The 27627-nt window shown below is 31.4% G+C and overlaps 2 protein-coding genes across 4 annotated transcripts; one reads left to right on the top strand and one right to left on the bottom strand.

Moving 5' to 3' along the window:
• Positions 1-6968, bottom strand: LOC112284298 (epimerase family protein SDR39U1 homolog, chloroplastic). Its single transcript, XM_090252242.1, has 14 exons — positions 6622-6968; positions 5103-5319; positions 4739-4828; positions 4533-4599; positions 4288-4347; positions 4019-4137; positions 3667-3711; positions 3320-3398; positions 3140-3201; positions 2536-2641; positions 1196-1256; positions 806-876; positions 486-625; positions 1-292 (listed from the first exon to the last, which is right to left on the bottom strand). The coding sequence occupies exons 1-14, from the start codon at positions 6966-6968 to the stop codon at positions 188-190; spliced, it is 1569 nt and encodes a 522-aa protein (XP_090108368.1). The 3' UTR covers positions 1-187.
• Positions 6969-23840: 16872 nt separating this feature from the next.
• LOC112284537 (uncharacterized) lies at positions 23841-26821 on the top strand. 3 transcript variants are annotated; one of them, XM_090251857.1, is made up of 6 exons: positions 23841-24041; positions 24283-24639; positions 25169-25222; positions 25553-25617; positions 25767-25860; positions 26468-26821. In XM_090251857.1, exons 2-6 carry the CDS (start codon positions 24493-24495, stop codon positions 26549-26551), a joined length of 444 nt encoding a protein of 147 aa, XP_090107983.1. In that variant the 5' UTR covers positions 23841-24041; positions 24283-24492; the 3' UTR covers positions 26552-26821. The 3 variants fall into 3 exon arrangements, with proteins under 3 accessions (XP_090107983.1, XP_090107981.1, XP_090107982.1); XM_090251855.1 differs by having other exon boundaries at positions 23841-24001; XM_090251856.1 differs by having other exon boundaries at positions 23841-23981.
• The last annotated feature ends 806 nt before the right edge of the window (positions 26822-27627 follow it).

A 27627-nucleotide genomic window follows, 5' to 3' on the forward strand; every position in this document is an offset into this window, starting at 1 on the left:
TTTGCGCTGAAAATAACTGGTTTTATTATTATTCTTTTAGTTGTTAACAGGCATTCAGAACTCCACATTGTCCACTAGCAACAATAGTCTGCTTGACATAACGGAGTGTCAATCAGATGGAATTCTTCCAAGCTTACAATGATTTGTGAAAGTAACAGCCCACATCGGCTTATGCAAGATATGGGTTCTAGCTGGTCAAGATGGCTTTCAAAGCATCAGAAATGTAGCGATACTTGAAAGAAAACCCGAGTTCTTGTGCTCTCTTTGGCAACACTCTTTGTCCTTCCAAAACCTGCACAAAGTTATCCGACATTCATTTCAACACAAGCCACTACGAAGCGACGTAAAGCCTATACAGGATTGTCATGAAAATTGCTCACATGCTCCGTACAAAACCACTGCGTTTGCAGTATGAAATGCGACACCCGGCACTGAAAATTTTCAAACCATACAAATTTCACGTTAAAGAGCGCACAGAAACTTACAAGAGTGGCTCCTTCACCAAGAATGGCCTTGAGGGCAAACTCAGGAACAGGAAGCCAAGAAGGGCGCCCCAATATGGCGCCTAGTCGGTCGCACATCTCCGCCATTCGCACTGGATTTGGTGCTGTTCCATTAATTACACCTATCAAGGAACATATGGTCGACCCAGAAATTAACAATGCATGTCAATTCTCATAGGAACATACAGGGTAAAGTAGTTTATAAAAATAAAAATCGTCACTGCAGACAAACTAGGTTTTAAACCTTCGTAATTAAAGAGCCGCAAAGGTTAAGATGAACCAATTCGAGGGATTTTGCATACCTTCATACGCCGGATTTCTGAGAGATTCAATGATCATAGACACTAGATCGTCGCGATGCACCCATGAAAACCTTCATATTGAAAGTACAAATGCGATAGTTAAGTGCATTGTAAGGTATTTCCGGTGAGAGACTTTTTGGATCTGGCAAGAGAGTTACCAATAGAGACGACAGCTATTCAAATTATATAAATTCGAACAAGAATCTAATTCTACCTCCATTGCAAGACACAGACACTAACTGCCCATCTTTACACATTACTTCAACGCTTAAGAGGAAAGGCAGTTGCAAGAGGAAACTGTTGATAAACACTGTAAAGAGAATCCTGTACTCAAATAGGAGCACCACCAAGAACTGAAGAACATAAGTCAATCGAGAAAATGTAGCAAACCATTGCTTTCCAGAGCCTAGTGGTCCACCCGCGAAAATTGAGAAGATAGGAACCATCTTGGCTGCAAAGGGACAAAAAAGAAAAAAAACATACAATCAGGAAGTAGTATTTCGTAGCGCTCTTAAACCTTGTACATCCTGTTTCTAAAATCCAACTACATGAAAGGTAGGTCATACATCCATTTCTGAAGAGGAAGTCGTGCAAAACCCCTCAACATCACCGAAAGGGAAACATTCCAAATCAACTACTGAACAGCTTATATGCTTGAAGGTACAGAGCAGGTCCATTTTTAACTAACTAATGTGCTGTAGGAGTCAGTTATTTGAACGTCCACTAACACTGACTCGTATATTACCCCAATGGCTCTACCGAAAGAGATGACGAAAGATAATGTGAAAACACAAATTTAATGTTTCTAGCTTAAACAAAATGGCTCGAAAACTATATACGATCAATACATCCGTACGGGATAGTGAAAATAGTTGATCATCACTCCTATGAAAAACAAAGAGCAGCTTCGTGACTTGGATACAAACGACTCCGAGAAGTTCTAAACAGTACTTACAAGTGTAACTCTAGGAATCTGTACTAGAAGTTACTTCCTACCATAAAGCATATCAACGAAAGCATGGTTCAGGTAAAGTTGGCTACGTAGTGAATCATTTCGAATACCCCCAACTAACAGTACCATCCTTAGCATTCATATTTAACATAGCTAATCGGTGTCATTCAAGAATTTTCTTCAAGTGAAGTCTAGGTGCAAGTTAGAAAGTGGTGAACATGCCTAGTGCTCCGCCGTCTTTATCAAGTACAACGCCTATACGGATGAGAACAAGGCGGGTGCCATTCTCCAATCCTTTAGCTTTCTCCTCCCACACTCTGCACACCTGCCCCAGCCCGTTCGCAAAATTGATGTATTCTGAAGGTCACCATTTTATTCTGAAAAATCTAAATTGAGTCGAAACAATAATCAGAATAGCAAAGAGGGGTTCTAAATTCATCATTGTGAGCTATTCAGTCGTAATTGTGACCCACAAATCGACATTAACACGACTTAAGCAGCGGGTACCAAAGGTGGGACAAGGCGGTGCTGACGAAAACGGGCTTAGGAACGACCGAACTATCTATATCAAACTCTAAAACGACCTACTTCAAATTTAGTTATAGTTTGGGTGAGAAGTCGAAGCAGTTTGGTTTGGGATACTAACACTTTTGAAGAATAGTATATCGCTTAGAAGATACACTAACGATCACCGCACGTTCCCGATCGGGCATTTCATTCCGACCATTTCAGTGTTGAAGAATAAGTTGGAGAAAAGAATAGGGTTCCAGAGACGTGCCTAGACTACCACCCTCCTGTCCATCCAGCACGACTCCAGTGCGAAGGAGAACGAGTCTGGTTCCTTGGCGCACCTTGCGAGCACTTGCTTCCCATGCTTTACAAACCTGTGTTGAGCTCCACGAATCGACATCGATACTCTTAAACCCTCATCATCAGCTAAACTGATCAAGATAATAGTAGAATTCCTGTGTTGTTTACCAGTATTCTCAACGATACTACCACTCTTGTAATGTGCATTCCCTCCGAAGAAGCTGATTAAAAGCGTGATGGTTATCAATACGACACAAGATGATTTCCTATCTTCCAAAAGACAGAGTTGGGACCTACAAACTCAGATACAACTTGACCAGGTTTAGTGTAACTAACGGGTTCAACAATGATCAAGGCCAAGTCCTACCAGTTGAGTTTAGAAATCTGATTAGAAGAAGCTCTTGCCAGATGAACCAGAATGGGCTCTTATGTCAGTTCCTAATCCCGCTTTCGAACCATAATGCACTTTGTACTGAGGGTCCGATAAACATGTGATTGTCCCATCGCGTGAAGGTTTCAGCAGCATAAGTAGACACTACTCGCATTTTAAAATTATGACCCAGTGCACGTACCTCGGCAAGATAATCATCCCCTGAAGGACTTGTCTCATCAAACGCAGACGTCTCGCTTGTCCCTGCAGAAACAAACTACAGTATCAGAGGCGTGTGGATCACTAACTACTATTTCCTTCATAATATTCGCACCGTATCATAGGCTGTATACATGGTTTCCTTGTGAAGAAGTTCACTTGCCGTAGAATCCAACTGCGGTCGAACTAACAAGAACAGCAGGTCGCGCCTCTTTCGGTGCTGAATTGATCGCTTGCACCACCTATAATTTCCAGCAAACATGCGCACCATCTTTTATTGCAGAATCTCGCTGAATATTTGAACTGTTACTCTGAGTTTGCTAATTTGTTCAGATCAAGAACAGCTAGACTAAAATCCGACATACCTTTTCTCAACAGACTTGTGAGTTTAAAATTGCCCTCAATTTTACCAATATGATTACTGAAATCCTCAAGTATCTAAGTACACCATGTATGAACATCGCTCATTTCACACATCTCAAACATGTTTTCAATCCCTGAAATGCTCACCTTGCTAGTAGCTGCAACCCTGCAGTCCTTGATTTCTGCTTTCACCTGTGATAAACAATTAGCGTATGGGAAATAAGCACCAATTGATGACAACCCAAGAATGACAAGTCCTAAAAAAAAATCGAGTTCCAATAGCTTTTTGCCAACTTTCTGCATAATGTGTACTACCTCTAAAAATCGGAAAATGTTATATGACCTCGTAACACGATTTTCAACAGAATATTCAATCGAACGATGATGAAACAACACAATCCACATAACGTCCGTCTAATCAAGCACGCTAATAGGGTGCAATTTCTGTAATTCTTTGGTCACAGTAGAATACAAACACATCAAAACGTATCTCGCATACCTCGGGAGTCCATCTCGTGGAAATAGGGGAACCAGCCAAGTTGACAACGCCGGTAGAACCTTGAATCAGTTCATCCCACCTGCTTTCCTCTGCTACCTTCACACCCGGATACCTTGTTTCTGCGAAAAAGACCTCCCGGTATCCTCAGCAAAGTAATCACGATCTAAGACCGGGACTACGTTGAAATGACGCATACCAAACATGAGCAACCTCTCACACTCTATAATGGGGAAGAGAAATCAAACACCTTTTAGACTACGGATACTCACCAGGAAAAATTTCCCGGGCCCTGGTTTCAGAACGGGTCAGAATTCGAACTTCATGTCCATCTGCGTGGATTCACAACGGAAAACGGTTCTGTTCAGACAAAATGTACTTGAAATACACAACCCCAGGCCAGCGGTATCAGCTGGCCTTCAATGAGTAAGCTCCTGACTTCAGCACCATAGAACACAATTAGTCGAAGGGAGGAGTCTAGACCAGAAAAGAAAATGCTATATGATGGGCTCGATACCTTTAACGAGTCTTTCCACCAGTCTAGAGCCAACAAATCCCGTTGCACCGGTGATAGCTACAACCATCTGCCACCCATTTAAAACATCCGTTAACGCAGCCAAAGTTAGGAATGAATACCCTTGGCAATATACTTGGCACACGAAATTGGACAATTCTCTAAATGCATGAGTACTATTCAAATGTTTGCTACGCATCTCGCTGTACCTTTGGCCCCTCGCTGCCATTAGGACTCGCTTTGGCATTGCAAACCAACTTTCCGCATTTTCTTGTCTGCTGCGAGGCGCTCTTACATTTCTGTCAGATATGAATTCCGCATTAAGTCCCAATTGATAGTAGAACAATACACCCAGTAATCTGCATTACTCTCAGGGACAAAATGTTGTTCCAGTTTAACCTATAATCAGTACAACTCCACTGATGGTCACCCGGTCATGGCTTCAAATTGGGTAATGCCCTTAAACTTCTTGCTGAATAGAAGCCATACTAATCATATTATTTAAGACTGCAATAACAGGTCGACCCTCATTGTAGGCTGTCTGCAGTACAAAAATCTTAGGGGAAAAGAAACCTGATTGGCCATCGAGAAGAGCTTGACAGTGGCAGCAGAGCCACCCCCGTAATGAGTTGATGCGTTCGTCGACGCAGGACCTGTCCTAATGAATACATTCGACAATGAAGTCGAAGAGGATGATCTCTCCTGTGAGCAAACTCGAGAATTGTGCCGTGTCAGGCCACTCGGCATCCCCTTGCTCAGCACAGCTTCTCGGACTAGCGCCATTGTGTTTCTGAGAGGTTCAAGAATTGGTGTTAATTCCAATGAAAGAAACTCTCTCAACAACCGACGGTAAAACTTCTCACAGCCACCTCCTATTCAAGATTGATGAGGCAGGTGAAGAATCCACAAACTCTCAGAGGTTGAGATTCTCAAACGGATATACAAGTGTGAAATGCTTAGCGGCAAGACACGCAATAAGACGATAGGGAAAACGATTTTCGGGGGAGAAACTAGCGGACTACAGCTGCGCTAAATGCAGCTTGCTGCACCAGAATCCCACAACAAGACCAGGGGAGGCCGCGGCAACAAAGCCAAGGCGCGGACACAAGAGGATACCAGCGCTCACCACCCTCTACAGATGGTGAAGGCGAAAAGCTTCGGCTACAGACGACCTGTTAGTCCAGTGCAGTGGGCATAGGCCTGAGACGCACGGTCTGGTCCAATGGGAGCTATGGCGCGCAGACACCTTATCCGGCTACAAGAGGCTCGTGTTTGGTGCTGCAACGAAATAACGTCATCGAACGGCTCGCGTTTTGTGGTGGGGGCAGGATCTGCCTATGTGGAGCCGCGCGGTGACGAAATCAATGTTCAGCCTTGACATCTGTTGGAATCATGTTTGCCGAATGCGCTCAGTGAACCAAACTATTATTATCACGAAATTCCCACGACATGATAGACCTAATTTGGAAGCGATTGATCCTCCTGGAATGCCCTCAACGATTCGTCAAAAAGAAATCTAGGAGATGTGCCAAAATGCTTCGTACAAGTTGTACAGAGATTAGTTTCAATCAGATGGAATTTGTGGTGGAGTTATGCGATGAATGTGTGTAGAGCATACGCATTCTGCACGTGTGGTCGCTGTGGAAGTTATCCCAGATCGTTCCACGACTTCGTTGAGGAGGCACGTCATTCAACACTTCAGCTCAATGTGTAGAATTAAGAGTAATTTTCGCCCTAAAGATAATTTTTAGGGGTTGATGCTCAACAGCGTAGAAGATTCCGTGAGATAGTAAAAACCATGTCGCATCGATAGGTAGAATAGATTAGATCTTAGATACTGTCAGAGATTGGTAGGTCTGCCCCGCACAGAAATCAAGCCCCATACAAGCAACTCCTTAGTCAACATGTTCAGGGGACTATTCAGCATAGGGTGAACAGGAGAGACAGCGTGCAACACAGAACTTAGTGTATACGCGGGGACCAACATGACGTAATGCTCTAGAGGGCATTGCCACAGTTTTCCAAGTAGAGAAACAGGTCCTAGAAGCGAAACGAAAAAGGTGCAAAAGGAGGAGTATCGACAACGCCACACGTGATACGGATCCATGAACGACTTGTTGTGCAAGGGAGGAACTTCGATTCAACACAGGCGCCGCTTAGTACAGGTGCAGGTGGTAAACGCCCGGCGCTGTGAAGGAGCCCTGGTCCCCTGAAAATGGCGCTGTCCCCAGCAACAGCAAAAGCCGCAGCAGAGGCAGCAAGAGAAGAAAAGCGGAGCATAAGATGTTGGGACTCAAGGGAAACACTGCTTTTTCTCCGGGAGGTGCTTCTAGAAGGCTCTACTTGCTGAGGTGGAAGCCTCTTCCCTGGTGCGTCGTGATCCACGCCGACTCTTCCAGATAGATATTTCCTCTTTCCCTTTTTGATTACTGTGTTCATTTTAGTCGATCTTATTCTCTCATCAAAGTTTGTAATTTTCAAGTCTAGACTGTGGCTTCCATTGTCAATTGAAGTCATTTGCAGACATAACTGAAAGAAAATGTCTATTCTACAGCAAAAATGTATTCCATTGCATATTTACTTGATTCATAAAAGAAGAAGAAGAAAAAGAAAATTGAAAAGTATTTTTCCAAATGAATCAAATAAAGACAGTAGTACAATGTTGGTTTTTATTGTTTAAGTTCTTTGTTTCTAAGTACCAATAGTAATACTTAAAGTGCATATAAATTAGAATATTTTAGTTTATAACAATCATCATTACAATATATATATATATATATTACCAAATAATTTCACTTAATCTTTTTTTCAAACTTAATTCTATCTTGCATTAATAATAATATTACTAAAAATGTATATATGAAAATCTATTTGCATAATATATATATATATATATATATTGACTTGTTAAAGCCACACCCTCCAAACCATGTGATGATTAATTTAGTCTAATGTCACTTCATTCCACCATCATCATTATTCGGCAAAAACTTCTATAGTTCATTATGCACCACAAAATGCCACTATAGTTGATAGAAGAATGCGAGTGTGTGTGAAAGAGGTGGCTTTTGGAATATTACTTTTTGTAAAGACCGGAGAGGCGATTCTAATTGATAGAGAAGTTCTATTAAGTTGAAGCTTAGTATTTGAAGTAGTTAAACTAATAAATTAATATTGGTGGAGAAAGAGACGAGAGCCTTTATATGAGCTGGAATAACAAATTTGTCAAATCTATGTTAGAAAGAAGATATATATACACAACATTAATTCATAAATAAGGATTGATAATTGGAAAAGTAAATACTTGAAGTTTATTTACTATCATCTTCACCAACAAGACAAATCCAAGTCTTTATTACAATTACTATTCTATTATTATTTTATATTATACAAATAAGATAGCCATCAATGCACATGTGGATGTATACAAAATGCCATTTATAATCCATCAATTAATAATGGTCTTCTTCCATCTCAGCAACAATGGAAATAAAGTTGCCGCATGACAAATAACCTTTGTTGGGAGGATTTTGTATAATGAGAAACTAAATGCTAGAAAGTTCTTAGAGTATAAGGAGTTGAGCTATAGAACAAACTTAATCTTATTAATAGAAGTATCAAAGGTTTGCTATTGAACGATATCATGTCAAATAGTTTTTTGATTATATTATTGCTTAAGAAAAATTAATTAGCTTTTCAAGCATTATATTATTTGCCAATCTAAAGATGCATCAATGAAGCCTAACGCTTGTACAATAGTATAAATTTGACAATATCAATCTATGCAATTAAATATTAAGAATATAAATGTAATTGCAAGCTCTAATTTAAAATTCCAACATGTTCCAATTCAACTACTCATCTTACATCCTTTCAATGCCTGTAAATAGGCTCAGCTATAATGCATAGTTCATATGCACAGAGATTAAGGTGGGATGTGGAAGAAGAGGATGAGGCTGCCTTTTACACTCATGAAGAGAGTATCAATCAAAAAAACAAAATTCGAGCAGAAAAGACCGGTTGCTTTTGGCACTTATAGCAGATGATGATCCACATCATCCACATTGAGTCATTATCATGAGCACATTGCATAAGATGGAGTGACATTCGACTAAATTAATCATCACATTGTTTGGAAGATGTGGCTTCAATAAAATTGAGATTTGGCTTTAATAAGTTCATATATATATATATATATATATAATTATTTATTTATTTATTAGTAAAAATCCTTACCATTGAATACTATAATCTTTGATACATCCATCCATTTTTTTGTTCATCTATGCAACTTTATTTCCATATTCCCTAGTTTCCTCATTCTTATGTTTTATTAATTATAAGTTTTTAATTAATTAATTAATTTATTTATTTTTAATCTCTTTGCATTATATCTACATTGTTTTATTATATAGATACTTATTTAGGAAATAATTTTCAACTACATAATATTATTAGATCCATTGGTATAATTTTATTGATTCTTTTATACTTCAAATATCTAAGATATTTTTTAAATACTTATTAATGGTATAGAATGGAATTTATTAAAACTAATTTGTCTAGTAATAAGTTATAACTTATGGATTAGATATTAAGAATAATTAAAATATTTAATATATTATATTTATATTTTGTCTTTTTCGCATAGATTTTTTTTGAGCTTTATTATGTTGAAATTACTTTTTTGTAAACTTAGTCATTACTTTTACATTTTATTGTTGGATGTAAAACTGGTCCAACTTGAATTAAAGAACTAAAAATTGTAGAGAATGAATAATTTATATGCTATATTAATTTATGGTTAAAAACATATTTAGATAAAAAAATAATGAAAACTACATTTTATCTTTAAAATAATTTTTAAGAATTAAATAGCTAAATTTTAAATAATTTAATATATATATATATATATATATATATATATATTTATAAATTTATTTTTATAATATTTTTATTCTTCTTTTGCTTGGACTTCTAAATAAGTTTCTTTTGTATAGAACTGTCTTCTTTCTAATATGATCTTGTTCTTCAAGCTCTTTCAATCTTTTGCCATTGTTCTTGTGTTCTTAATATATTTCTTTGTCCATATAAAGACTTCTATATATTTCCACTTACAAAGCTCTTATATCAAAATATTAATAATCAATTGGATTTTAAAACTTTTCTTTTAAAGAGAACCATGGAAACAATCTACGTGCTTTGCAATTGTAGACAAAGTCAATAAAATTGAACATAATATCTTTTTCATTGCAACTAGTTTGATTGTTAGCATTATAGAATATAAGAGCAATGAATTAATAAAGCATTAAGGTATCTGACCTTATAAACTCATAATTTCAAGGATATAAAATTCTTGATTAGAGCCTCAAATTAATCTTCTAAAAAAGTTTGACGACACATGTTCTAAGTTTCAAGAGTTTGTTAATCAAATTCAATTAATAATTTTTTTATAACTTGAATGCTATCAAGTAAAGAAGTTGTAAGTTGATTTAGTTGGAATCTGCTCATAGTATAAGCTATCACGGACATATATTTACTGTAATTATTATCTAGGTAATATGAATAGATAGAAGTAAGTAAAAATAGATTAATTTCATGATATCTTTTAAGAAAGCATCCTAAAAGCTTTATAGACATTGCTTTGACTTTACATGTGTTCATAGTTGATTCATAGATTAGAAACTTCATCAATAAGTTAATCATATGTCACACATATTAGTAGCTTGTAGAATAAGCTAACTATATGGTACACATATAAAAAACTTGCCTTGTAAGTTAAGATATATATATCATGCAAATTCAACACATTTTGAAGGTCCTATAAAACGTCACCATGTAGTTCCTAGGTAGATAGTATATATAGAGATAAAAGTGAAGCCTTCTTTATTCTTGTCAATTCTTTTCTTGCTTTTTGTTTAGTTTCAAGAGTCTCTAATTTTTTTGTCTTTTGGCAATAGTCATTCTAATTTCTTTTTAATATATACTTTCTTATTTCTATTTTGTCATACTTCTTTGAGAAAGTCTCACTTGTTTATTTATTTTTATCAAGTTCTTATCTTTGACAAATTGGCAAGAATATACTTATAATATCAAAGCTTTATCTTTTGTTGATTAAGAGTCGATTATCATTTTTTTTTATAAAACATAAGTCTATTAGAAGTTGCGGATTATCTTTTTCTAAATTGATATTATTTTTATTATTTTTTTGTTCTCAAGTTATTTCTTTTATTTGTCTTCAGCAATATTAGATATCTCTTTTTTTCTAAATATTGTTATGGCAAAAGTTTTTTAAAATAAAGAATATAATGATACAAATGTAAGAACAATTGAAGAAATTAATATTTGCAATGCATCAATTTAATATACCACTACAAAAAAAAAATTACAAAAAGTGGAGATATAGAAATGATTAGAATTGTTTCAACATCTACACCAAATCATGTCCATTTTCCTATGATAGAACACCATTCAAACACTAGAAAACCAAGAATTGCCTTACTTAAGAAGTTTGATGGTACAAAATCAAAGCTTTGAAGATTCATCAATCAAACACAATTGACAATTGAACTTCAATTCTAAAGCTATTCAATTCTAAAATCACAAGTCAAGTTCATTAGAATATTATTTTTTGATTCTATATTATCATGATTTTCATCTTTTTTTGAACAACGTGATCCAATATTAGATAATTTGGAAGCTTTTTTGAAGGAGCTTTGATCTATGTATGAAAAACATGATGTAATTTATGTTGTAACAAATAAGATCCATATTTTACAACAATAAAATTAATTTATAACATTATATGATTTACAATTTCAATAACTTGAGATTGATATTAAGAGATATGATATTACAAATATTAGCCAATTTTTTTATAGATTACAATATAAGGTAAAGAAATTGATCTTTAAATATTGAATTAAGTAATTGATTTTATTATAAAGTATGACAATTGACTTTTTGAATTTTAATATAAGAATTGCATGAGTAGGCTTCAACTTTATTATAATTTAATGGCAATACTAATGTCTTTTCAACACATACCTTCAAAATTAGAAGATATACAAATTGATGTAATATGTTCCAAACCTCGTACTAAGTAAGAAAAGACTTATTATCATTAAGAAGAATTTTTTTTATATTTTTGAGAACCAAAGCACATTACTCAACATTATCTAAAGAAGTGATGCAATTATAAAATGAGAAGTATAACTATCAAAGAAGATAGTATGTCAAAAAATAAGTTTGTCTAGCTATAATAGAGATGGTGCGATTGAAACCTTGCTCAATACTTAATGAAGGTCCTATTCTTTCTTTTAAACCCTCTTCTTATTTTATAATAGATATTAGTTTAGGACCTAAACATTACAAAGACTTTGTCTTATTAGATTCAAGAGCCTCAGATTGATTTTTAGATGAAGAGTTTGTTAAAAGAAATAATATATCTTTAGTAAAGAAAACAAAACTTGTTTATGTAGAAGTTATAGATGGTCATTTGTTATCCTCTAGAGATATTATTAATGAAATATTTCTTTTAGAAGAAGTAATTAATAGTCATAATAGCTTTGTGATATTAATATCATTTGATCTCTTTGTAATTTAGTGATTTTAGGTCTATTATGGTTAAAAAAATATAATCCTTGAATAGATTGGATTTTTTGTAGTCTTGACATTTCTGAAAGAATAACTAAGAGTATAATTAATTAAGTAGAAAATCATATGTCTAGTATAACCAAACCTATATTTGTAGACATAAAAACTTTCTTACATGCTACAAAAGAATGATCACCTTGTGTCATTTACACCACATTTATTTTTAATGATAGAAATACTTTAAATAGTATTTTTAGTCAATATTAAGATTTTAAAGATATATTTAAGAAGAAAAATATAGATATACTTTTGAAACATTATCCCTATGACTATTCAATTGACCTTCAATAAAGAGCTCAACTACCATTTGGACTAATCTACAAAATAAATTGGCTAAATTCAAAGACTATAGTAAAAAAAATATAGCAAAGAACTTCATACACCATTTGAAATCTCTAATAGGAGCTTTAATTTTATTTGCAAAGAAAAAAGATGGATTATTGTAGATGTGTATCAATTATTAAAGACTCAACAATATCACCATCAAGAACAAATACCTGCTAATATTAATATTTAGATTTTTTGATTGGTTGAATCAAGATAAGATTTATATAAAAATAAATCTATGAAGGGCATACAATCTAGTACGCATCAAAAAAAGAGATGAATGAAAGACTGCATTTTGAACTAAGTACGGATATTTTGAATATAACGTCATGCCTTTTAGACTTATAAATATACCAATAATTTTTTAATATCTAATGAATGATGTTTTTTGAGAGTTTTTTAGATAATTTTATTATCTATTATCTAGATGACATCTTAATCTATTCCAAAAACATAAAAAAATATATTTGTCATGTATTAAAAAAATTAAAAGATGTAAGATTCTATGACAATATAATAAAATATATATTTTACACTACTCAAGTCAACTTCTTAAAATATATTATTTCAAATGATGGATTTATGATCGATACTAAAAAATTTCAAATTATTATAGATTAAAAGATTTCATAAATAATAAAAGCTGTCTAATGTTTTTTGAAATTTTCCAACTACTATTCGATCTTCATCATACACTTCTTTTAAGTTGCAAATCCACTTACACATTTGACTTGTAAAAAAAAAACTTCAATGGAATCAAGAAGCAAAAGAAGGATTTGAAACTTTGAAGACAACCTTTGTTACTATATCAATCTTGTCTGGTGTTGACTTTTATAAGCCATTTTTTATGGAATTAGATATATGAGACTTTTTTTTAGGTGTTGTATTGTAATAAATAGAAACAGATAATAAACTTCATTTAATAGCTTTTCATTTCAAAAACATTTCAGTAGCCGAGATTAACTACAAGATCCATAACAAAGAACTTCTTGCAATCATGGATTTGTTTTAAAAAGGGTGCCATTATTTATAAAGCACTCTTAGTCTACTTATAGTATATACAAATTATAAGAACCTTGATTATTTCATATCAAGACATATTTTAAATTGTTGTTAAGCCCACTGTAGCATATGGTTGTTAAGATTTGAATTGAAGATCATTTATTAATTAAAAAAATAATAAAATTTGTTAGATAAACTTTCTACACAATCTCAATTTACATCAAAAGAAGGATATGCCACTTTTTATTAACAACAAACAATTTTCTTGAAGCCAAAGCATTTTTTATTTTTGAGCAATAAAATCAACATTAACTATTGATTCAACTTTCATTAAAAAAGTTAAGTCAAGTATGTCTTTTGATCCTCTTATTTGGGATATTAAGAAAAATCCTTCAAAGTCTCATGATACTTTTAAGTTTGAATTTAAAAACAATCTACTATATTTTGAAGGACATTTATATATTCTACAAAAAAAATGTCAATTATATATTTTTCAAGCTCATCACAACTTTCTAGGAATATGGCATTTTAGGTACAATAAGACTTTGGAACTAATATCTAAGGATATTTGATGGTCTCAAATGTGGAAAGCAGTTAAAGATTTTGTACAATCTTGTGATATTTATTTAAGATCAAAAACTCCTTGTCATTGATCTTATAAACTTCTTCAATCATAATCAATTCCAAAAAAACCATGGTCTTTTATTTCTATAGATTATATCATGGATCTTTTAGTCTAAGGTTCTTATGACTCTATATTCATGATAATAAGTTGTTTCACAAAGATGGAACATTTTGTATCATGTACAAAATCTATCACAAGTAAAGAAACAGCTAAGTTTTTCCTTGACAACATCTATCGCTATGATGATTTGCTTAAGAATATTATATTGAATAGGAGAACTTAGTTTGTATTAAGATTTTGGAGAACACTTTTTAAGATTCTTAATATAGACATAAAACTATCTTTAACTTTTTATCTTCAAATTGATGGATAATTAGAGTATGTAAATTAGATTTTGGAGTAATATTTGACATATACCATTAATTACCAACAAAATGAATAGACAATTCTTTTGCCATTGGAAAAATTTTCTTATAGTAACATGATAAATTTTTCTATGCAAAAAACACTTTTCTTTGTTAATTATGATTATTACATATAATTTAATACTTTTGACTTTTCAAAAGTTGATAATCTAGTAGCAAAAGATTTGGCAGATTATTTATCTGAGCTACATACAACAATGAAGGCGCAATTAAAAAAGACTCAAGAACAACAAGAAAAAAAACAAGATTAATGCCTATTACAAGAAACAACTTCATTTCCACAATAGTAATAAGGTATGATTACTTTAGTATAATATTAAAACTATTTGCTCTTGTGACAAGTTGAATTACCATAAACTTGGACCATTTCTTATTTGTGAACAAGTCAATCTAATTACTTATTAATTACAGCTACACAAGTCTATGAGAATTCATCCCATATTTCATGTATTTCTTTTGAAATTATATAAAATAGTGAATATCTTCAGAAGAAGACAAATATCATTGTCTCTTATATAAGTGGATAACAATCAAGAATGCAAGATAAAAGAGGTCTTAAATTTGACGCAATATCGATTTAGATTAAAATATTTTATTTAAATGAAATATTGTGATTATTACAACCTTCAAGATGATATAATAAAAATGAAGACCTTTAAGAATAATATGTTCTTCCTCAAATAGATGGTGAAATAAAAAACATTTGATATCACAACTTAAGAAGAGAGTCTTGATATTCGGTGATTTTATTGGAGATAAGAATGGGTTCTGATGGTATTATAAATATTTTATTTGAAAGAAGTTATGAAGATCTCAACAATAATCAAATAATAGGGTGGTCTTTTTACATTAGAATGGGACATTATTGATGGCTAAGAGTACCTATCAACTATCTTCTAAAGAAATAAAGATCAAAGAACGTGGTAAATATAATTTGCTGCATTTTAGATTTTATCAACATGTAATCACCACTCCTTGTAGAACTTGTCTCTAGAAGAAGGATAATTTTACAAACATATATTTATTTTAATTATTATCTAAATAATATGAATAGATAGAAGTAAGTAAAAATAGATTAATTTTATAACATCTTCTAGAAAAATGTCTTAGAAGCTTCATCAATGTTTCTTTGATTTTACATGTGTTTGTAGTTAATTAATAGCTTAGAAAATTATTCAATATATTAATCATATATCATATGTATTGGTAGCTTGTAGAACAAGCTAACTATATAGTGCACATATAAAAAACTTACATTGCAAGTTAAGATACATATCATGTAAAGTCAATATATTTTAGAGGTTTTATAGAATGTGGCTATGTAGCTCCTAGGTAGATAGTATATATAGAGGCAAGAATAAAGCCTTCTTTATTCTTTTTAATTCTTTTCTTGCTTCTAGTCTAGTTTCAAGAGTCTTTGATTTTCTTGTCTTTTAGCAATAGCTATTTCAATTTTTTTTTTAATATATATACTTTTTTATTCATATTTTGTCATATTTCTTTGAAAAAAAGTCTCGCTTGTTTATTTGCTTTTATTGAGTTCTTATCCTTGACACAAATCTTATCTTGATTTGTTCCTTTATTTGAAAAGAGATCTCTAAACTTAAGCAACTTTGAAGCTTTTTTAGAATCATTTGTAGAGATATTTTGAAAGCATAACAAGGACCAATGGACGACAACAAAGATTTATTTTATGAGTCAATTTATGTATATAATTTTGCGCAATTAGTCAATTCTATTGAAAATTAAGAGATGATGTGAAAGATCTATTATTATCATTATGTAAACTTTAAATACTCAATAAAACTATGAGCCAAGCTATGAAGTAAAAAAATCAACTATTTCAATGTCATTAAGAACAATGTTCTTAGACTTTGAGAAAGCAATGTATTGAAAATTTGTACTCTATTGCTTCAATAAATACATTAATTTTACATTCCAAAGCTAAGAAGATACAAATTAATACAATACAATTCAAACATCTTACAAAAGAAGAGAAGAAGCATCAATTTTAACAAGGCTTATGCTTATATTATAGTAAAGAAGGCCAAAAATATGAAAATTGTCCAAAGAAACAACATATAATAAAGACAAAGATTGAAATAGTTTGAAAAAATAAAGAAGCCCAATTATTATAGAAACTATATAGTTGGACATTTCAATACTTCAAATTCATTAAGGTCTCTCTTGTTTTATCTAACTTATTTGTTGTTTTATTGTATCTTTATTTCTTGATCCACAAAAACTTCAAAAAAAACGCTTTATTAGATTTAAGAATATTGGCTTGTTTTTTAAATGAAGAATTTTTCAAATTTCATAAAATTCTTTTAATACAAAAGTCAAAACTTGTACATATAGAATTAATAGATATTTTTAAGTAATATTATTCATAAAACCATACTACTAAAAATATCATTTGAGGGCTATAATAATAAAATAGTATTCAATATTATTAAAATCCCATCCATTTTTATTATTTGTGGTTGAAAAGATATAATTTATTTATAGATTGGAGGTTTTATAAGATTGATTTTTCTATAGAATCTCTTTGTGCAAAATCTATCAAGAAGTTATTAACAATAAAACCTTTATTTTTTGGAGTAAGGGTTCATATGAAGATAGCTAAGAAAAAAATGTCATTAGTCATTTATGCAACTCCAGCTCGTGAAGAAGCAAGCTTACTAATAGCTATCTCAAAGTATTATAAGGAGTTTCAAGATGTCTTCAAAACAAATGAATATTGACTTATTGGTAGATAATCAATTATATGATTATGCAATTTATCTTCACGAAAAGGCTCAACTACTATCTACAACCTATTACAAAATGAGCTTTTGATATTGAAGGATTATATCAACAAAAATCTTGCAAAGAACTTTATTCAATATTCTAAATCTCTAGCAAGTGCATTAATGTTTTTTGTAAAGAAAAAAGATAAAACTTTGTAAATGTCTATTGATTATTACGGCCTCAACAAAATAACAATGAAGAATTGTTATCTATTACCATTGATATTAAGACTTTTGGAGCAAGTTGATCAAACAAAGATCTATATCAAAATAAATCTCCATAGAACATATAATTTGGTGTAGATTAAAGAATGAAATGAATGGAAGATAGCATTTTAGAGAAGGTATGGATATTTGAATATAATATCATGCCTTTTGGATTGACAAATGTTCCAATTATATTCCAGTATTTGATGAATGATATTTTTTGAAAATGGTTAGATAAATTTATTGTTTGCTATCTTAATGATATCTTAATCTATTCTAAGAATTGTTAAGAATATGAAGAACATGCAAGATTAATCTTATAAAACTTACAAGATGTAGGATTATATGCCAAATTAAAAGAATATATATTCTATTAGTTAAAAGTAGAATTTTTTTGAATATATCATATCCAATAATGGTTTATTAATAAATCCAAAGAAAGTTTAAGCTATAAGTAAGTGAAAAATTTCTAAGACAATACAAGATGTACATTACCTCCTTGGATTTTTTTAATTTCTATTAAATATTTATCAAGAATTACTCTCAAATTACTATTCCTCTCACTCAATAGACATCCAAAGATAAATTAGAATAGAGACCTAAGGTGCAAAAGTTTTTTTAAGATTTGAAGGTAATTTTTACTAAAATTCTAATCTTAATGCATTCAAATTTTACAAAGGCTTTCTATTTGGAGTTTGATGCTTCTAACTTTGCTTTAATAGTTGTACTATCACAAATAAAAAATGATGGAAAGTTCAATCCAATTGCATTCTATTCTAAAAAAAATTCAGCTACAAGGATCAATTATGACATTCACATTAAAGAGCTTCATGCAATTGTAGACTCTTTCTAAGAATGGCATTATTTGTTGGAAGATGTTAAACATTCTTTGATTATATATACAAATTATAAAAACTTAAAATATTTCATGTCAACTTGGATTTTGAATTATTTCCAAACTCGTTGAAATATGTCATTATCTTGTTTTGATTTTTTGATTAAATATTGATTAAAAAGTAACAAGAACTATCACATGCTTTATCAAAGAGATCATATCTTGTTCTAAAGATCAAAGAAGCAGCATTAGATCAATAATGTATTACTTTGTTGAAGTCAAACTAATTTTGTCTTTGTATTACTTTTATAATTATACTTGTTGATTCAAGTTGTTTTGAATAAATTTGTGAAGTATTAGCTAAAAATTCATTACTTAGTAATGTGAAGTAGTGTCCTAATAACAACAAGTTTAAGTTCATAGAAGATCTTTTATGTTTTGAATATTTTTTATACATTCCAAAAGGATCAATATAACTTCATATTCTTCAATCTTCTCATGATTTTCCAATTTTAAGACATTTTAAATTTAACAAAATATTAAAGCTTATCCCTCAAAATTTTGGTGGCATCAAATATAAAAAACCACAAAAGACTTTGTCTTCTTGTGGGACATTTGTTCAAGATCCAAAAATTCTTGATATCATCCTTATAGATTTCTACTACTACTATCAATTTTGAAGTGACTATGGTCTTCAATAACAATAGATTTTATTATTAATCTGCTAGCATCGGCTATATTTGATGCCATCTATATTATTGCGGATTGACTTACAAAAATGGCATATTTTGACTTATATAAAAAGGTAATTTTCAAAGAAGAAATGGCAAGGTTTTTTCTTGATAATATATATTGATATCATGGTCTACCTGATAACATCATTTTTTATTAAGGACCTCAATTTATATCAAATTTTTGAAAATTCTTTTTTAAAAAACTAAAAATAGATATCAAACTTTTTTTTGTCTTCTATCTTCAAACCAATGGCCAAATAAAATAAGTCAATTAAGTTTTAGAGTAGTAATTACAATGTAGCATTAAGTAACAATAATATGATTAGACCTCATATTTATTTTTAGTAAAGTTTATATATAATAATATTTTTTATACTTTCACTTAGTAGATACCATTTTATACTAATTATAATTATTATCTTAAGCTTTATTTGTTAGATACATCAAAAGTTAAAAATCCAACAATTAAAGATCTTGTAAAAAAATTATTATATTTCCAAATAAGTTTGAATCTCCATTTATAGGTGGTTTAAGATTCTTACAAAGCATCTTTAAATAAATTTAGAAAAAAAAATTCTTTCTTTTCAAATTAAAAATAAAGTATGGCTTCTTTGACAAAATATTTAGACGAATCCGTCTTGCAATAAGTTGGACTATCAAAGATTGGGTCAATTTTTGTATTCAAAAGCAAATCAATTTTATGGATTATTAGTTGAAATTATTCACATCTATAAAAATATATCTAGTCTTTTATATTTCTATTTTAGGAATCTTATTCAAAATAAATTATTCTAAGAAGAATACAACCATCATCCCCTTGCATTGAAATAAATAATCATATAAAATATGAAGTGGAAAAGATCCTTAATTCTTGGCAAATAAGAGGTAAGTTTGAATATTTTTTTTATTAGCATGGCTATGATATTAATGAGTTTACATGGAAACCAATAAAAAATTTAGTTATTATATTACAAAAGGTACAAGAATTTCATTGATGCTATCTCCAAAAATCTAAACCTATTTTAGGATGATTTTTTTATGAAGCTGCTACTAAAATATTATATATAACAAAGACAACACGTATTGCTCACAACAACCTTAGAATTTAGTGTATCCAATTTATGATCCAATACATTGAATTGGAGAGTTTTTAAATCATGAATCTTAAAATAGAGCTAGTATTAGAGCTTTCTTTATTATTACTACCACATTAACTGTTCTAAGACTTCCAACCTTGATAAGATCATTCTCAAGATGAAGTTGGACCTTCTTCAAGGAGAAAATGCTTAGGCTATAATTAATTCAAAAAATAAAATATCTCAAAGATGATACTCTAGCTTTGCTTCTTCTATTGTAAATATAAAATCAATGTTCTCCATGAAACTCATAATTACAAGAGGAGATGATATTATGAACATCCAATAAGAAGATTTTAGAAATATTTTTATAATATTCTATCAAGTTTTTAAATATTTTTAAAATATTTTAATAAGAGGTTTTAGAAGATTTTTAGAATATTTTAAAAGATTTTAGAAGGTTCTTAAAATATTTTAATAAATTCTAAATAGTTCTAAGAAAATTAAAAAGTTATCTAAGAAGCTTCTTAGGATTATTTCACCTTCAAATAATATGGAAACTTCTCGATGTTGTATTACATAAAGTCTTGCTCCAGAGTACACTAGGCACCTGATTGTGGAAGATAGAATGGAAATTGCAACAACAAAAACTTAATTTTAATAGAATATTAAATAAAATTTAATTAAACCTTAACAATGCTAAAAAAATTTTAATCAAATTCAAAAGAAATCTTAAAGAAATTACAAAAGAAACAATAAAAATCTTAAAAGAGTTGAAAAAATATCGACAATAAATCTTAAAAGAATCTTTAAGAAGTTCTAAAAAATATTAGAATAATCACAAATATATCTTAAATAAATCTCAATCAATTTTTAATTTAATTCTAGTTGAAATCCTAACAGAATTCAATCAAATCCTAAAAAAATCCTAAAACCTAAACCAAATCCTAGATAAAACATTAGATCCTAAACCAAATTGTAATCCTACTCAGTCTAATTCAAGTGTAGTTTAGAACCTCAATATCTATCAATTGAACTATTGATCTTTCTTAAAAATTCAAACACCTATCAACAACTGAATTAGCAACAAGTACACAAAATTTGAAGATAATTGCACTTACTTAATGAAAGAAAATCCCTAAATTATACTTGGGTATTGACCGGCCTCATACTTTAATCTAAATGTTGATTTTTCAATACCAATATCTCCTTATTAAACTATTCAATTATACTCAAATTTCACATTTATATAAGAAATAAAGTCTATTACCTTTAGATACAAATTTTATCTCAATCCAATTAGTATATTGCTAAAGAACTTAAAAACCCTAACACCCTTTTAAAGTCCAATTTTCAAGATCTCAACCTACTTGAAATTCAATAGCCTTCAATTAAATTGTTTGATTAAGCTCAAACTTGTAGAATACACTTTAGACAACTATTTTCATAAGTCATCAAAATTTGAATTATAGATCTACTACTGAAGTGACGAAATTTTCCAAAACGTAATACCCTTTTTATTTTACAAATTCCAGAGTCATGCAAAACAACTATGACTTTGCAAAGCTCTTGCAAAGTCATTACATACTCATTTCCCTCATAAAATTCTCAAAAAAATCCTATCAAGTTTACTCTCAAATTCCACTCTTTGATCTGCAAAAGAACCTCCAAGTTATTGAGCATGCTCAATTTTGTGTCTTGGAGTTTGATTTTGATCCACGTTAATAACTGTTCCTCTTTGAGTATCAAATTTTGCCTTTTTGAGTTAATTTTTATTCCAATCAACTCCTAACTTTTTTCTACATATGCTTATATTCTTTATTTTTCTAATCTATCTTGTTTTGCTTTATCTATGAACTTACAAAGTAAGTAGAAGCATACTTTGTAAAAAGGTAGCATTTAGACCTTTAGTTCTACTTTCTTTTGGACTATTGTCTATTTTCTAAGATAATTTTCTACAATATTTGAAGTACAATCTTCTATTATATAATATATTCTTTATCCCTTTTACCTATTAGTCATATTACATCACAACATCGAGAAGCTTCCTAATACCTTATATATATTAAAATTGAGGCTGAGGAGATTCTCATTCTTAGCAATACATGTCTTGGACCTTTAGCTCATCTTTCTTGGAGTTGATATTAAACTCAACTAGTTCAATCAAGTTCTTACTAGCTTTCTTCTTAAAATTCTTTTGTTCAATTTTTTGTTTGATCTCCCATATTATATATCTATGATAATATATTTTTTTCTTTGGAACCAATCAAAAGGCTTCTTTGTCACCTTATATTATATCCAAATTTTCTTCTATAATAGATTAATAACTTGTAAAAGAAAGTTTTAGGTAAATTAGTATTTATTTATCTTTTAATAAATTTATTCTATATATATAAAATTTTAAATATACTTTAAACTTAAACTATAAGATTTATATCAATGGATTATGTATATATATATATATATATATATATATAAATTTTCTGTAATTAAATTTTTAATAATTTATGTAATTTTTTTATTTTTTAAAATATATATATATATATATATGTAAATTTTTATTTAATATTCTATTTAATTTTTGGTGTTGCATAAATAAAAATAATATATATATACATGATTTATTAGGAATATTTTTGTATTATATATTTTTTAAAGTATGTTTTATTTATTTTATTTATGTCATTAATTATAATGTAATAGTAAAAAAAGGAGAAGATTTAAATATATGTATTATATTTTGGTCGATGTTTTTGTCAATATTTCTAATAAGAATATTTTAAAAAAAAATATCTAAAGTATTTTAACAAAATATATGTCTATGTTTACCTGATTTTATATTTATATAATTAGATTATCATATTTTTTCTATTTAAATTATAGCTGTAATTAGATTTTTTATGAAAAGTTTCACAGTTAAATCATATTGTAGTAAAAATACAAAATCTTGTATCAATATTAAATACTAAGTTCAATGATATATAATAAGAATATTACAAATATTTACAGAATGAAATAAAATAATAGATTGATATTTTGAAAAAAAATAATAATTAATTATTTACTTTATAATATTGATTAATTTAAGATATCTAAAATTTAAAAAAAACAATATTAAAGTGTAAATTTAAATTTCAAAAAAGTAAAATATAAGATATAATTTTACTCTAAAATATGATATGGAATAGATCTAGCATAAGAAATTGAATAATGTTAATGAACTTCATTTGATAATTTATCTAAATAAAATCAATCATGAAATATTAAAAATATTAAGAACTTTATGATGCACTACATTGAACAACCATTTTATTTAATTGGCAACCCGTCAAATTGAACGAATGTACGAAACTCATGTAAAAGTGACGTTGTCATCTCCGCATTCATCCAAGAATGCGATGAGGATGTGGAATGGACGTTCATCCATCCATCTCAACACGAACGAAAAATCGCGCGAAGCCGGAATGGGGCCACGAATCCCCCGCGGGCCCCATGGCCGCTGCCAGCTGAAGCCCGTGAAATCCCGACGTGTGAGGCTATCGCCCATCCGACGGCCCAAAGACGCGGACCGCGGTGGAAGACGGTTGAGGACGAAGGCAGTTACGGCAGAGGGCGGCCATGGGGGGGGGGGGGGGGGGGTTGGGGCTGAGCAAAGCAATTCGCACAAGTCAAGCCGTCTGGCGTCGTCTTGTCGCTCTGCCATTGCCCGCGGCACCAGGCTTCCTTCACCTCCTTCGCCAGATCTGTGCAGCTGCTGCCGCTGCTTCTTCTGCCTCGTAATTGCTCCTCACCATCAGTACTGTAACTTGCGCCTCTCACTCTTGTCTTGGTCTTGTGTAATTTTCTTTCTCCCTTCTTTTTTCTTTTCTTTTTTCGTTTTTCGTTTTTCGTTTTTTTTTTTTTTTTTTTTTTTTTTTTTTCATGATGAAATCTTCGTTTAGCTACGCTTTATTTGTATTTATTTATTTTATGCTGCGCTTAGCGTGGTACGAGTGCGGAGAGGATTTTCTGTGAAAGCTGATTGCTAGGATTGTTAAGATTGATTTCATTGTTCCGGTCGTCGGCGGTGTTGATCAGGTTTGCGACGTTGGCGGGAGAGGGTGTATGATGAAATTCGTGCTTGAGTAAAGTCAGTTCGGAGGAAAGTGACATATTTTTATATATTGAGGATACTTTCGTTCGACGAGGAGGCTGAATGCTTTATGATTGTGTTGATAGATGGTCTGTAGACTTTGTGTTGGATCAACAGATTGAAGGTTGAGTGTAGAGGTGTGGCGGATTTGTTGAATGGATCAGTGCGGCGTAATGCTGGCGCCTGCGTCCAGCAGGAAGGTCAAGTCTATGATTCCCGAGCATTGTCTGCAGAACATGGACTCTTTGGGATTGCAGCAACTGGAGCATCTGGAGAAGGAATTGGAGCAAGCCAAGAAAAAGGTTATATTGATCAGTTTGCATAGGTTGACTGATGCTTTCTGATTATTGCATCGAGAGCGGGTTCTAAGGATTCGAAAGAGGTTTTCATATTACGCACACTGTGCGAAACTTCTTGACCTGGCAGTTTTTAGATGATCTTGGTCCACGTTTGAATAATATTATTGAAGGTAAAGCAAGACACTTATCTAACACTAGATCAATTGACTGCGGGTTATGCAAGTTGTAGGAGGGCTTCATGACAGCATAATATGACATCCAGTTAGATTTGGCTACTGAACATTGGAAGAGATGATTATAGATGTCTTTTGTCCGTCCATCTGGCATGTGAATTGTTAAGTTTCAATAGTGAATCTCCTTTGACAGCAGATATTCGCTACTATCTTCTTTCATAAAATCGAAAACATGTCATCTAGCGAGAGAATGCAATTAACACGAACAGAAATCTGATGATTCATAGTGTAGGATTTCGTTTCAATTGCACATTCGGTAGAAGCTGAAACAGTTTCGGCGGTTTTGATGGTTCTTGCAGATTTTGGTGTTGAAAGCTCAGGAACATCGCGAAACTTCCTCTCCTGATACCAAAGTATGTATGTCATATCTATTTCAAGGTGTTGGTCAATTTGCTTTGCATAATGACACGGAAGGTCATGTCGTTGTGTTACTTCATGCTGCTGGATTAACTTGACAATCTTGGTTATCCGGTTGCTTGGCGTCACTGGAGGTCTAGAATCTTGTAAGGTAGGTTCCATATTTGGAAATTTATTACCGCATGTGTTACTTTGCTTGTGCAAGTGAACTCTGAAACTATTCGTCTTACCTAGATTGTTTAGATATGACAATAGAGCTGAAAGAAGAGAAAACTAATTCGTGGTATTGAGGAAGTTGATTAATTCCCCTCTGACTTTGAATGCAGCAAGTTTCTGAAAGTAGATATTGGACAAATGAAGAGCGTCAAAGATTCAAAAAAGCTCTTAAAACGTGAGATCCACTAGTACCATGCAAAAAAAAACAAGAAGATTCGGCCGAAGATTTACATTACTACAAGAGATTGATGTAAAAAAGCTGCTCAGGATCTGTAGACAAATGAACTGTATATAACTGATTCATTACACCCTGTTAATCCGCAGATTTGGAACAGATTTTGCTGCTATTGCCAAGTTCGTAGGCACACGCAGTTCCACCCAAGTTCGCACTCATGCGCAAAAATACTACGCGAAGTTGGTATGTTATCCTGTACGCTTGAAGTATCTTTATTGCTTGACAGCCGTATCATTAAAAGACGTAGTAGTAGCTGTCTAAATGGTATGAGTGTAAGCAGGTGGTCTTGATCTTTGCTCACATGAGTCGATCCATTTCCTGAAATCGCAATCTACAATACTCATCAAACATCTTAGGCTAATTCAGCTCACCACTACGGTGGGAGATTTCGGATAAGTGATAATTCGGGAAATTCATGAAAAACTGACAGAAGACGTTAAATTGAAGTAATCACAAGTTTAATACCTTTCAATATGCCATTTCCTCTTTCTCATATATGGCCCATTTTATTCCAACAAGTTTTTCCTATCTTCTATTAATTTATTCATGTGGTTTGAGTAAGAGCGACTTGTAGAGCTTCAATATCATGAGTGACGACACGTATGGTTGATAATAAAACTTCATTGATTTCTGGTGTGAGGTTTATATCACAGCAATTTTTCATCCCAGGATCGATTGATTCAATTGAGCGTGGATTTTATGGATATCTTTTGGATTGAAGTTCTGCCGGATAGAAGACAATGTGTTAATACAATCTGGGTTCTATCTTGGTTGAGTTTTGTGTCCACAGATAAGAGATTACAAACGCTCAGGCAAAGCGGGAACAACCATGAAAGCTCGAGAGGATGCAACCACCAGGCTACCTGCAATGTGATTTTTCCTTAGTAATTATCTTAGGGAGCATTCCCTTAGTGAGCAAGATCATGAGGCTTTTAAACAGATAGAAATTGCAAAGAGTTGAATTTATCAATCTAGATCGTTCCATGACACAAGTGAACAGAGTCTGAAGGTCTTCAGATCCAACTTCCCCCCCTTCTCCCATTCATTCCAGGATGACAAAAACTTGGTGTCGGCCACAATTTGGCGTACGCCACTGTTTTTAGTCTTTGTTTTTCCGGCAATTTAATTAATCTCTTTTGTTCTCTCTCGTGTGTGTATTGCTCTGAAGGTTAAGTTTCGCCTTTGCAAAGAACACTGCCTGGGCAGGTGTACATGCACAGAAACCAACTTGTCAGATTCCCCAATGTGTGAATACTAAATGCATACATACTGGGAGAAAAGTACTGAATACAGGTATTTGAGCCCTTGGATGGTTTAATTTGCTAGTCTCCAAAAGTTGCATCCATGAATTTTAATGACTTATGCATTGATAGTGGTAGAAGAAGAGATGAAAACAAAAGGTCTGTAAAAAATATATACTGCATAGTGTATTGATGATACAATTGTAGATGTATCATTGTTACAACATTAGCAAAATTGAATCCAATTTAAATATTTTATTCAAATATGTCCAAAAAGTAAGATGAAGAAAATTCAGATTTATTTATTTTTAATTTTAAATATCAAGTCTTTCAAATCCAATCCTAACATGATTGACATAAATTCCAAATAGAAACTATAATTAATTTGACAGATCTATTTAATAAATAAAAAAATTATCCATTTTTTCTCAAAAATGTTCATAACATCAAAAAATAAAATAAATAAAATAAAATAAAAAATAAACAATAGACTTTAAAATGGAATTTTATTTATTTACTTTTCTTTAGTAAATTATGCACAAGAAGAAAATTTGTTGTACAAAAACAAAAAGTTGTCTTGTTGTTGTTAGTAGTTTAAGACATTAGTGCAAGTCAAGAATAACATGAGGTTGGTCCAATAAGCAATCTTGTATGTCTTAAAAAACTTATTAGAAATAAATTTCTTAATTTTGTCTTGATAGATATCAAT

The sequence above is a fragment of the Physcomitrium patens genome, chromosome 7 (genome assembly GCF_059467195.1).
Source record: "Physcomitrium patens ecotype Gransden chromosome 7, ASM5946719v1, whole genome shotgun sequence".
In the NCBI taxonomy this organism is placed as follows: domain Eukaryota; kingdom Viridiplantae; phylum Streptophyta; class Bryopsida; order Funariales; family Funariaceae; genus Physcomitrium; species Physcomitrium patens.

What these genes read in the sequence shown, in the direction of transcription:
- LOC112284298 (XM_090252242.1), bottom strand. Translation starts at nt 6,968, where the DNA reads ATGAACACAGTAATCAAAAAGGGAAAGAGGAAATATCTATCTGGAAGA. An exon ending in CCACGAGATGGACTCCCGAG is followed by an intron (nt 3,712 to 4,018) that starts GTATGCGAGATA and finishes TGTTTATCACAG; the next exon opens with GTGAAAGCAGAAATCAAGGA. An exon ending in ACAGGAGGGTGGTAGTCTAG is followed by an intron (nt 1,257 to 2,535) that starts GCACGTCTCTGG and finishes GTCCCTTTGCAG; the next exon opens with CCAAGATGGTTCCTATCTTC.
- LOC112284537 (XM_090251857.1), top strand. Translation starts at nt 24,493, where the DNA reads ATGGATCAGTGCGGCGTAATGCTGGCGCCTGCGTCCAGCAGGAAGGTC. An exon ending in TGGAGCAAGCCAAGAAAAAG is followed by an intron (nt 24,640 to 25,168) that starts GTTATATTGATC and finishes TGGTTCTTGCAG; the next exon opens with ATTTTGGTGTTGAAAGCTCA. An exon ending in CTTCCTCTCCTGATACCAAA is followed by an intron (nt 25,223 to 25,552) that starts GTATGTATGTCA and finishes CTTTGAATGCAG; the next exon opens with CAAGTTTCTGAAAGTAGATA.